Source organism: Phaenicophaeus curvirostris, chromosome 17 (genome assembly GCF_032191515.1).
Source record: "Phaenicophaeus curvirostris isolate KB17595 chromosome 17, BPBGC_Pcur_1.0, whole genome shotgun sequence".
Classification (NCBI taxonomy): domain Eukaryota; kingdom Metazoa; phylum Chordata; class Aves; order Cuculiformes; family Cuculidae; genus Phaenicophaeus; species Phaenicophaeus curvirostris.
In genome coordinates, this window is record NC_091408.1 from 3,165,416 (window position 1) to 3,178,019 (window position 12,604).

The 12,604-nt window shown below is 37.5% G+C and overlaps 1 protein-coding gene across 3 annotated transcripts in view; it reads left to right on the forward strand.

Annotated features, from left to right (window-relative positions):
• HECTD4 (HECT domain E3 ubiquitin protein ligase 4) overlaps nt 1-12,604 on the forward strand; it is a 70,645-nt gene that overhangs the window by 16,378 nt on the left and 41,663 nt on the right. For 2 of the 3 annotated variants that reach the window (XM_069870926.1, XM_069870927.1), the window contains exons 6-18: nt 597-735; nt 1,640-1,810; nt 2,906-3,098; nt 4,254-4,415; nt 4,507-4,620; nt 5,770-5,910; nt 6,281-6,513; nt 6,894-7,039; nt 8,964-9,034; nt 9,686-9,791; nt 10,390-10,510; nt 10,942-11,070; nt 12,274-12,398. In XM_069870926.1, coding sequence (XP_069727027.1) covers nt 597-735; nt 1,640-1,810; nt 2,906-3,098; nt 4,254-4,415; nt 4,507-4,620; nt 5,770-5,910; nt 6,281-6,513; nt 6,894-7,039; nt 8,964-9,034; nt 9,686-9,791; nt 10,390-10,510; nt 10,942-11,070; nt 12,274-12,398 — 1,851 coding nt within the window. The remainder of the gene's footprint in view (nt 1-596; nt 736-1,639; nt 1,811-2,905; nt 3,099-4,253; nt 4,416-4,506; nt 4,621-5,769; nt 5,911-6,280; nt 6,514-6,893; nt 7,040-8,963; nt 9,035-9,685; nt 9,792-10,389; nt 10,511-10,941; nt 11,071-12,273; nt 12,399-12,604) is intronic. The other variant, XM_069870928.1, reaches the window with a different exon arrangement.

Sequence of the window (12,604 nt, forward strand, 5' to 3'; positions counted from 1 at the left end):
TTGATAAGCCTTTCTCAGACTTTGGGTTTAACAAGATGGGACCATGTTATGCGTTTTCATTAAATGCTATTTTAATGGTTTGGTTTTCTCATCTGAAATTCTTCTGGAGTGTGTTTTCTTATAATTGTAGAATAATTTGGCTTGAAAGGGTCTTCTGGAGACCATCTGGTCTGACCTGCTGTGAGGACGCATACTAGCAGAACTACTAGTATTTTAGATTTGATTGTAGTTTTTAACATGTAGTAACTTGATTTATTCTTTACTGAGAAGGATGTACTGCAGGCTAGGTTTGTCACCTTTCTGGTTATAGCTGTACAATTGCTGAATTTGTAAGTATTTATTTTCTAATTATGCCATGCACAAATGAGCGTAGATGTGACTCACTGTGCCTTCTTGCTTCTTTATCGCTTAGAAGTCATGAGGCTTCTTATGCTTTCAAGTCTTTTTACGACAGAATTTGCCTTACACTGACTTGAATTGAAGTTTAGAGTTCAAGAATGTGGTTGTGAGTTGTTGTTCTTAGAAAGAAAAAAAAAAAAAACAAACCAAAAAATAGCAGAGTTTTAAAGAGTTTTAATGTGCTGCTTTTTCACCAGAGGTTTTGTGTACTGCCGTAATGAGGAGCTGGAGGCTGGGTGGGTTGCTTTTGGCAACAACAAGCTTCTTCATCGGCCCGTCTCTTTTGATAATAAGCCTCACTCCCTTTTCCAGGTTGTGGATCAGCATACCCTTCAGGTAAAAGGAATGGCTAGGATGCTCATTGCAGAGTTAGAGTAGAGTAAGGAAATGTTCTTAATTAATCAGTCATTGCTAGCATTAATTAGTTTTGTCCTTGAAGTTTCTTTTTACTTTGTGAAACTGCCTTTTCATAAACCTGCATTGAAAGCATTGCGTAGAACGTCTACATTCAATACAGATATTGCTCTGTTCCCCTGTGTCACTGTGTGTGCATCTACATGTAAATGAGTGTGCCTGTACAGAGCTGTGCTGGGTTGGATTGTGAGAGCAGGAATGTGGTATGACCACATTATAGAATGATCAAACAATAGAAAAATGGACTTTGACTTAAACTGAAAGCATCATCTTCCTGAACAGTTCTTTATTCTTCTAGTGTAACAAAGTTCAGGTATTGTTTCTGATCTAATTGTGTTTTGTAGATAAAAAACTGTCATCTTTTGTGGGTTATTTTTAGCTTGGATTTTTTCCTGCCATGGTTTTAAGGATGGATATGTTCACTGTGTTTCCTGAAACTGGGAATGTTTGGATTCCCCTTTTATTCCAAAGTTTCAAGTGATGCGTCAGTGCAGTTGCAGAAAGTAGACAACTCTTAAGCACGTGTATTTTCCTTGTGGTACTGGGGGTTTGCTCTCAGTCATTAGAGAGGACACAATCCTTTTATTTTAGCTATGTTAAATGTTTAGATATCTAAGCTGCTTTGTATGCAGTAAGTCAATTTGGCAAACATCATGGAATAGCTCTTTGTAACAAATAAGTGCAGTAGTACTGTTATGTCCCATAATGAGCCTCTTAAGGGCTAACTGTGCTTGATCTTTATTTATTTATTTTAAAGAGTACACTGTTAATACTCGTAAGAACAGAGTTCAAAATAAGAACTGTTAAGATGCTCTTTGTCTCCTAGGTATGTCAGATAATCCCAATGCCAGTAAATCACTTCCCAGTTGGCAGCACTATGACTACCGTGCATCTTTCTTCAGATGGCACCTACTTCTACTGGATTTGGTCTCCTGCAAGCCTCAATGAAAAAACGCCAAAAGGCCACTCTGTCTTTATGGATATTTTTGAACTTATAGTAAGCAAATTATATGTTTTACATTACTGTGGAGTTGGTAGCATGGCTATGGCTTAATTAAATGTCAGCATTTTCAAATCGCCATATTATGTTTGAATATTGATATCTGTGATCAGAGTAGCTGTTGATGTGTTTACAAAACTACTGTTGACAGAATGGAAGGTGTATGTCCTCTGTTGATAGACGTGAACAATACGGCTATCATACTCTTGCAGGGGGAATTTTTATTATAACTAGCAATTAAGTTTTATGCTGGGTCAGTAATTCAGTGTATTAAGATTTAAAGCCTTGTTTACTCTGGATCTGCTTCATTGTGTTAAAAGCCAGTCAGGTCCCATAAGTTAGAATTGTTTTGTCTACACGGCATTTTATAACTGTACATCTTTATATTGGATGACAGTCATTGATTTTAGTATCAAACAAAGTGCATCAGTAGCTGAACTCCCTTTTCTTGCAACGGCTGATGTGCATGTATGTTTATGTCTGTATATTTTAATTTGACAATGAAACAATCTACATTTTTTTTCATTTCTATAGCAGAGCTTACAGCAATTCACAGGCCAATTTTCAATATTATTATGTTGCTGATTTATCAGTTTAGCATTGGAGTGTTGTGGGTGCAGTACAACTTATGGAAAATACCTAGTGCTGTAAAGAAGATCTGATCCTCATTGAGAGAGGCATTCTTCAATAAAAAGTTCCCTGAAGGTTGTGGTCTAAGAAAATCATTGCTTACACATTTTGGCTGGCAGATGATTTAAAGGCCTCTTCACAAAACTTGCCAGTGAAGCATCACTAAGTACAGGGAATTATATATACTTTTAAGTAGAGTTCCAGCAATAAACATAAGATTATGTCAAGCAGTTCTGTCTTTAAGGGAAAACCACATGGAAGATATTCTGTTGAAAGTCACAAACAAAACCACATACTCATCTGTCTCACTTTGCTGTCAAAATTTCTGGTAACAAAGTATAAGAGTTTAACTTTATATCCCTGCCTCATGTATTGCATGGTGCAGTTTGACTGTTCAGGTAAGGTAATGTCTCCTACAGATTCAATATCTAAAAGTACATTTTTTTTTCTCCATTTTATTAGGTAGAAAATGGCATATGTATAGCAAATCCTCTACAGGAACGAATTATATTAATGAGAAAAGAGGGTGAATCTGCAAAGAGCATAAATGAGATGCTGCTGAGTAGGCTGTCCAGGTATCGAGCCTCCCCATCGGCAACACTGGCTGCTCTCACTGGCTCTACCATCTCCAATACGTTGAAAGAGGACCAAGCAGGTCAGAAGGGGTGTTACTGACTCTGGTTTGTTTCTTGACACACGTAGTATCAGTTCTAGTCATTACTGACCTCTTAGGGCGTACCAAAAAAAGTGCATTTTTTTCCCCCCCCAAAAAAACTCCCGATCATACTGCTAATGGCATTTCTCTGCTGGCAATTCAACTGGGCTTCTAATTGTTATGTACAAATGAACTGCAGCTTAGCAAATGAAACTGATGTTTCACAAGTAAGTTGAATATTATAAATTGGAAGTCAGTTTGCTTTTTTTGAGGTGGTTTGCACAATGTTTGGGTGTTCTTTTATGGGCTTGGTGAAACTGCCAAAGTTAATTAGGGAATCTTGAATGAACAGCATTGACTGGATGATCTGGAGCTTTAAGATTTGTCTTAAGACAGGATTTTATTCAGTTTATTCTGAATTACTTCTCTTCCATATGTGAGTTTTCTTTCTTCAATTTTAAACCTTTAAAGGTATTTCCATAAAAAATAAATTATACAGGGAATAGATGCGCTTACAGGAAAACTGGTAAAGAGTTAGCTTGGAGAGCTATTTTAAAGGCTGTGTTTTGCCAATTAACAAATAGCGTGCTACAGAAGAAGTCGTTGTTATTCTTGGCTAGTTCTTCAGTCAGTGCTCAGCAAAGTGTTGATCAGCTGTGGAGGAGATGGATCATTATGACTATTCGTTTCATGTGGAGCAGGAGGACTTAAAATAGTAAATGCGTAGTGAATCTCAAATGATCTCTTTATGTTAAAAGATTGTGACTGGAAGGTGTTGCTTTCAGTGTGTTTATAGCCACACAATTCTTAAAACAGTTTTGTTTATACTTAAATTTTAGGGCTTCAAATTTTCGTGGTTTAGAAATACAGACGCTGTCTCGATATTTTTTTCTTTAATTGTTCTCTTTACTAAAATAACCTGTGAAACTGTTTGTGTCCTGCTGGGGATTGATGCTGAATGTGTGGGATGGTGAGGCCACCTCTATATATGACTCTTTCAGCAACTTCTAAGTGCTGAAAGTGTAGCTTAAATGAATTTCCATCTTGATTTACTTGAAGCCCTAAGTAGAAATCTGCCTTGTTTGCTGCCTTGTTACTCTGAGGTTTTTAATATTAAGAAATATGTTTGTGTCATTTTTCTGTTCAATATTTCAGCTGCAAACACGAGCTGTGGGCTGCCACTGAAAATGCTGAGGAAGACTCCAATATACACCTGTGGAACGTACTTGGTGATGTTGGTCCCACCTCCAGGCGGGTCAGGCAGTTCTGCAACACGCTCACTTTTTGGAGGAACAAGTGCTTTGTCATCTTTAAAAAGTAAGTTGGATGCGTTTGTGGCAGATTTGAAGTCCTTGGTTTTCTGAAATGCAATAAACGTTTCAGAAAATGACTGGAGACTTCTGTTTAGTTCTCGCTTCAAGCTTGGTGTTCAATATTTCGGACGGGCAGTTCACAAGCAGAGCCGATCTCATTGATGCTGCAGGAAGCTCACTGGGGCGTGGTGCTCTCGTTCCAGGACTTGGTAAGAAGTACTTTTCTGGTTTTTGGGAACGTTTCAGAACTAGATGGATCCAACTCTTAGGTTTGAAATAATACATCTGCATTTAAATTAGCAATAAGCAACAAGCTTGTCTGTGGTGAAATTTTGTAAATTTAACATTTTTTAAATTCCTTGATGGAATTCCCGATATCTTGCTTTTGCAGTTTCAGCTGCACACAAACTCAGTGTTTCCTGTAGCAGAAAAGAATCTTGAAAGAAGGCTGATTTCTAGCACCTTACAGGGTTTAAAAAAATCTGAATATCTTAGCTCTGTGTTTGAAAATACATAAAAGCGTCTTAGCTGGGAAGACTCTACAGGCGTTTCCAGTTTCCCTTTTGCTTTATAGCTGAAACTTCATCAGTGTTTTCTTCAGGACTCTTTTGACTATTGTCCGTGTTGCTTAAACACTGCAGGTCACTGCTGGCATTTTAATAAGCAGTGTTTCTACGTTGCCTAAGAATCTGTTTCTTAACGTTTGAGATAAAAAAATTAAATATCCTAACTGCTAGGGCGCATGGATAGGTATGTATGTAAACCTGGAGATTCAGCAGTGGTGTCTGCAATCCACTCATCCCTTGCCTTTTACTATTTTGGACCTGCTTCTGCCTGTAGGCTTTGTGCAGTTTGTAACAGCTGCACTCTGCAAACTGTTGGTTTTATTAAAGCTGTTATGTTTTTACCATAAGGCCTCTAAAATAAGTTCTAAGGTGCTTAATTGCCAATAGTTACAGTCAAATAAATTTGAAACTTTTTCTGCTCTACTTTGCTAGAAGTTTCTGGTATCTATGCTGGACTCAACTATTTTTAGTCTATGCGCTGTGGCAGTGTGTGATAAGTTGGTGGAGGAATGATATCTGCTATGTGTAAATAACAAGCACTGGAGTATTTACCTGAAACAGATGCTGATTTAGGTTTATTTGAAACATCACAAGGAACGTGTGTTTGCTTCATTCCTCTGTCAAGAAATCTCCTTTTAATGTTTTTCATTCCAATGCATGGTTACTAAATTGCTGTCACATGACAGAGAACATTTAAAGTAAACAATTTGGATTTATATCTGCTATAAAAATACCTGAGTCTGTTTTTTTTAATGAACAGTCTAAAATCTGATGTGCAAAACATTTTCTCAGGTGCCTGTTACGATACTATGAATAACATGATATGGACGTGCTCCAATGATTATATTGATCAGTGGTGTAATCCTGGGAACCAGGCATTCCACTGTGTCTGCCAGAGGCTGGGAGTGAGTCACGTCATCACAGAGCCCAAAGGTGAGGAAAACCTACAAGTCAGCGTTTTATACAAGGTGGAAACACGATGTGTGATTATCATTGAATAAATATACAGAAAATATTTGCTGAAACTTCCTATTAAAAGTTGAGCTCACTCTTGAAAAGCTGTTTACAGATATTTGTTATGGTTTATCTTTGCTTTAAGAAAGGAAAAAGCAAAAAAGTGAGGTGTGTTTGGAAGTTTCCAGTTCGTGCTACCTTTAGCACACTAAAAAAGGTGGTGTATGTAATTCCTTTATTATCAGGACAACTGCCCACATAATTAAAAATATATTGCATTTTCGAAGCAAACACTAATGCTGCAGTCTGTGTTTGTAGGCAGCATTTGAACTGCTTTTTCTTCTTCTAGGGGATGCAATAACCACAAATGAAGTTATTAACCAGTTACTGCACCACGTTGGTGCCATGTGTATCCATCAACTCAACCTGCTTGCAGCCAGCAACAATCTTCCCATAACAAATTTTTTGGGCAAGCAACACCCCATCGAAGCACATCACCTCAGCAGTATTTGTGACATTATGGAAAAGGCGATGGTGAATGGAGACACTTGTATAATACGCTGCATCCTTGTTGTCTTTCAGGTACAAGGGCATCTTAAATGTACTTCAAGAAGTTGTTTTAGATACAGACGACCACTGTGATCTTATTAATTTTGATTTGTTTCTTCATTGCATTGTTTAATGGAGACTGACCTCACAATGGCTTTGTATTATTTTATACATCCATTTAAGAGTTCTAATTTAAATGTAATTGCCGTCCAGAGAGGTTACTTCCTTATTTATTTCCTCCCAAAGGGATGGAAAAAAAGAAAAGGCTTCTCTTGCTTCTAAAGTACCAGCCCAAATTTTGGAAATCCAAAGTCAGTTTCTGATTCTCAGGTTTCTAGTGACCTATGCTGACTACAGAAAGTGAGTTAAGATCCACTGCTTAAGTTTTTAACATTGTGTTTCATTTTTCTTAGGTGGTTTTTAAATTTTTCTTCAGCCCACAAACCGAAAGAAACAGAGATATTGTGAGACGGTCTGGCCTGCTGCTTTGGCAGTTACTGATGGCACCAAGGGACCAGATTTGCTCTGAAATTCAGAAGGAGGTTTGCCTGGCTATTAGGTAAGTGTCTGTTTTATCAACTTAAACTCAACTTAGATCTTGGTTAATTTAAAAAAGTTGGAACAGATGAACATTCAAATTGTATTAATTTGTTTAATTTTAAATGGATATGTTAAAATTTAGATTGACAGAGATAAAATTATTGATTTATATCTGTGAAAGAAGAGAAATACGCTGTGTCATGATAACAGTTAAATAACAGATAGTAATTACTTCTTTTCATTTGTTGCTTTTGTGTGGGCTTTCTTTAGGGTTTTTGATATTTAGCTGCTAAATTCAAGCTGTTTTCTGAGAGTCAGCAATGGCTGAAATGACTTCCATGTTTAGTTTTATGTAGTTTACTGGTATTCTAGAATAGGCAAAGCTCATGCTGTCACCTGTTAGACCAGTGTTTCCAGTGCCAATACTAAAATTCTCCTGAATGAGAAAAATGTGAGGGGGAGCAGAATGACTAATACCTGAGCAGTGCTTTAGGATGGCGGGCCCAGAGAGGAGCACTAGCAATGAGACTGCCTGGAGAAAGTCACCAAGTCATCAAATGCTGCTTTACCTCCACATCATCTCAGCTACTGCATCTCTTGAACCCGATGCTGTGTGATTTCCTTGCTCTGGCTTGTCAGAATAGCACAATGACTGCATACAGGGGAGCGAGAAAACAGTGCGATTGTGTATCATGGAAACAAGATCGTATAAATCTCAAGGACCAGGAATGCTGTCTCAAATGTCCTAAGTACAAATATAATCTGCTTTCAAGGGAGAAGTGCTCAAAAGGTTGAGAACAAATTCTCCTGAAGATAAACTTGCATTTTTTTTGTGTGAATCACAAGATTTCAAATTTCAGTTTATGCAGCAATGTGAGTGAGTCAAAGAGGAATAGTGTATCTTTAGTGGGATTATCTAGCATTTTTAGAGTCTTGCTTTTTGACAGGGAAACATGTATCCCATCAACTGTATGGGCAGCTGCTGCATTTTTTCCCTTTAACCGTGTATCCTCCAATGACTTGTAAATAAAAAAATCATAGGCAGGGATTAGGCAATATCTCCTTCATCCTGTTTTCTCATTGGAATGTTCTGATACCATTGGAAACCTCCAACTTGGCTTGCAATGTATAGCTTATCGTGACGTTTGTATCGCAAGTTAGTCAGTGTGAGCTGGAGGAGAGGAAGCTGTAATGATCTCTGCTCTCAATGTGAAGCTGAAAACCGCACCAGTTTTCATTTCTACGAGAGTGTTATTTGAGAAGAAAAAGTCTGCGTAATGATTTCAGTACTTCAGGCAGTCACAAAGTACTCCTTTTAAGTTATCGCAGTGTTCTAACTTGATGTGGTAATTCATGTAGGAAGGACAAAGTTCATCACAAGTTGGAGGGGAAAATATCTCCACGAGGATATTTATGCACAGTTGCATTGTTTCCAAAATGGGAGTTCAAGAATCTTCTGCGTAGCTTAACCTACTTCTTCTATAAGGAGGCAGTCTTCTGGTGTAAAACTGTAACAGTAATAACTTCTTGATTACTTACATTTCCCATTGTTCTTGCCACAGAGCAGCCACAGCTCTTACCCCATCACCAGAGTTGAGTCGTTCTCTGTTTATTAAAAACAATTGTGCTGTCATATATACAGGTGATTAATGTGAGCTTCTCAGGGTAAGCAAATAACTCCAGAAGCAGCTGAGAGACCTAAACAATGAAATATAGTTGATTATAAGTGATTTCTGGAGAAAGCAGCTGCTTAATTTATGACTAATATAAATGTTAGAGTACAGAGGATGCCTTTTTAACTTGAAAGACGCTGTTACATAGTCATTCTAAATGTTACATCAAATACTAAGCTGAGATTCTGCGACGATTTTTCAGTGTCCATTGAAATTACATTGTTCACATTAAAATACATTAAGTAATACATGGTTGTATTTTTTCTTTAGCTCTGGTTTAAATATCCTGTATCCTGGAGAAGCAGAAATCAATAATTTATTGAAACTGGTCTTAACTGAAGGTGAGAATGTCTTATGGACGTGTGAGAGTGTGGTTTTGTAATTGAAAACATAAAGTGAAAATACTTTTCTACCTCTGGAGGGGGAACAGTTGAGATTGTTGAGCACAATCCTGCTTTAAACCCACCCTGTTCTGGGAAAATATGGAATGCTCCAAATTGTGGAGCTACCTTCAGAATGGCTGTGTGGTCAAGTGTACGTTAGGTATAGAAAAGGAAAACTTGTCTCAATCAGGCAGCTGTTTGACATTGGAAAGGATTCAAGTTCTCTTGTGTCACTTGTCTAGGTTGTATTTTAGAAGGTCTGGCTAGCAGTTAGTGTTACCCAGGACAATTACACAGTAGCCAGAGGTAATGCAAGTAGTAATCTGCTTGCATTCACCATGAGATGGGAGCCTGGACTTAGAAGCAGCTGCTGCACAGTAATTTGTTACTTCATAGGAACGTGTTTGGGCATCAAAGTCTTTGGAATTTAAAACAGTGTGGTGTGCAGAGTAAGTTTTAACAGGCCATATTATCAAAAGGGAATTGGGTTACACTGTAAGTGTAGTGGTTACTGAGAAGTAGAAAATATTAAGCAACGTATTTGAGAAAATAAAAATAAATTAATTCTGTAAAATGCTGTTTTGCAAAAATTTTTGCGTTCTGTTTTAGGAGAGAGAAACAGTGGTCTCTCTCAACTTCGTGATGTTATCCTGACTAATTTAGCTGAACAACTTCAGAACAACAGATTTGGAAGTGAAGATGATGATCATTATAGGTAAAATGCAACAATGTGCTCCCCCTCCTCCTGCTTGTAATGTGTGCTACTGCTATTTGCTTTAGGTAAACTTGCACAAAGTTCTGCTGAAATTGCGTGTTTATCTTACTGGCAGCATGACCTGAAATGCTGTCTTTGTGTCCGTAGTGAATAGGATTTCATTAGCACAAGGGGGAGAAATTTAGTGTTTCAGGGGAGACTTCAGAGCCTTCTTAACACAATTTTGGATTCCCTGCTGCTTACCGTGTATATGGTAAATGGGGATGATAAATCATACGTATGGTATTATGACATTGTTCTCTGTATTGCTACATTAGGTGACTTTTCAGCAGCAAAACTGTCAATCTCAAGTGCCCATTGAAGTTGAGAGTCATTAGAAGTCATAAACGTGTACCAGTGCAGCATAGCAAATCACTGTTGTACCGATTGTAGTTAAACATTTCAACCTTGGTTTTCTTTGTGTCCCCGTCTCTGAAGTTGAACAGGTTTTTTTTGATTTCTCATAGTTTGTGATACAGTTTGCAGAGGCTTTTGAGATGAGCTGTACAAAATACACTGTAATTACACTATTAATACTTCTTTCTTGCATTTTTTGAAGACTGAACGATGAGTTGTTGCACTACATTCTCAAGATTGTTGTCCGAGAATCTTGTGTCTTAATCACCAAGTGCCAAACTGTATCTAAAGATGATTTTCAAAGGCTTCTTTCAACTGTGCCTGTAAGTAAAATGTATTTTGATAAAAATATATTTGCCTTTGGCTTCTTTTCCACCTTCAATACATCAAGTTCACTGAGTATATAGAGGTGAAACTTTTTTCTAGTTGTGTCTTAATAAACCCAGGCAGGAATGTCTCATGTTTATTCTGTGATGTTACATTCTTGTATAAAATGATGCTGCTTCTTTATATGTTTTGCAAGTTATTTCACAAAATTCAGTGTTTTGCAACCTGTTTCTTTTCTTAACATATATTAATAAGCTTGCATTTAACAAGCAAACCCAATTTCTGATCCAGGGAAATTATTTTTTTGCTTTTGCTTGTCTTCTGCCTTAACTTGTTCCCTCTTTTATATTTCAAAGTACAGGAATGGCCTGAATCAAGGTTGATTAAAGGGTTTAGATAATGTAAAGTGTACTTATTTATGTTAAAGGCTGCATCTTCGTGTTTGCGGTATCTGATGGCTGTACAGAACCACCTCCTCAGTAACACTATTTTGATTAAACCTGATGAAAATGATGACAGTGACAGCTCCTTGCAGGGAGAGACATTGAAGGTACAGGTAAACACCAAGTTTTATTCTAGTATGCCTCTACAGTCAGTGTTCCTGTGACACCTCTTGTTTCTGCAATGCCTTCTACTTATACTTTTGTTGGTTCTTTTCCTCTTGGTGTAGTTAAATTACTGTAGGAGGGTATTTTTTCCATTCTCCAGTGAGAATTTGCAATTGTTCTATGTTCAGAATTCCATCTTAGCTTCTATAATGTCAGTGAGAGCAGACCCTTCCTTCCTAAATATGTGTACAATGACGTTTAAAATGTATTTTAGTTAATATGTGCTAGTAAGAAAACTCACTTGCCAGGAATGCTTTCTGGATGCATTATCCCCTACTTTCTTTCCTCCAAATCATTCAGAAAGTGAAATGAAAGGTCTTTGAAAAAGATATTTTTGAAATTTAAATAGGAAAGGGTTTTCTTGTTTGCCTTGCCTGGCTTCTGCTTTTGTGCAGTTTTAACTTACAAAGCTTATGTAGAACCACCTGCATCTGCTGTCTGAGATAATGTGAATAGTGTTTGTGGCAAGGAACCTTAGAGGGTGAGGTTTGTGGACAGTGGTTGTTTTGTTAGTATAACGTTTATTAAAGTGGTGTCATTTCTTATTGGTGCTGGACCAGTCTTGAATTAACTCACAGAACCCAGATTTGTCTTAGAACACATGCTGTCTTGTCACAGCACTTTTTGTAACAATAACAATTCTTCTGTAATGGTTTTGACCTCAATTTCTGGAATTGTTGAAGCTGGTTTTGTCTGCTGCTGTTTGAGACTTTGTGTGCTTATAATCCGCTGCAGTTGAAAGTTATTTGTTCAGGTTCATTAAGTAAATGTTAAATATTGTAGTACTTTTCTTGTCTCGCTATTCACCCATGTTTTCATTGTTCAGTTTCTCTCTCTACAGTGATCCTCATACCTGCTAGGACATTCTGTCACCAATGCTGTACCTTGGCTGGCTATCAGCTCTCTCTCCTGTGCTGGACGTGGGGATTCCTTCCCTCTAGAAACTGTGCATCCTGTAAAACATGCACCTAGTTTCTCCCAGCACTTTGGGGCTTAGCATTAATCAAATTTAAGTCTTGGATGAATCTACTGCTGCAGGCCTGCCAGGTCACATTATCATTATTTTAATTTGGAATTCCATCCTTTTGTTGTGTTGTCCTGATTTTCTATTCTATAAGAATTTAAGTATCCTATAACTCTTCTGTACCTAGGAGCTCAAGACCAGCATTTTGTCTCTTGCTACGCAAATTCTAACAGGATGTGATGAAGTCCTAGAAATGCTGCAACAAGTCACTACAGCACTAATAAACAGTGACATTCCTGATAGAGAGCAAAGGTAAGGCAAGCATGAGTCTGCTAACAGTAAACTTGCTTTTTGTGGCTTCTTATACAAGCACGGTTTGCATTCCTTATTCTTTATAACCTCATACTTGAGCTTTGAATGTGTAGGAGCTGTTTCTTACTGTAGCATTTGCTCAGTACTTGCCTTTTGAAGAATTTACATTCAGACACTCCATGTCAGTACTAATAGCTTGATAATTT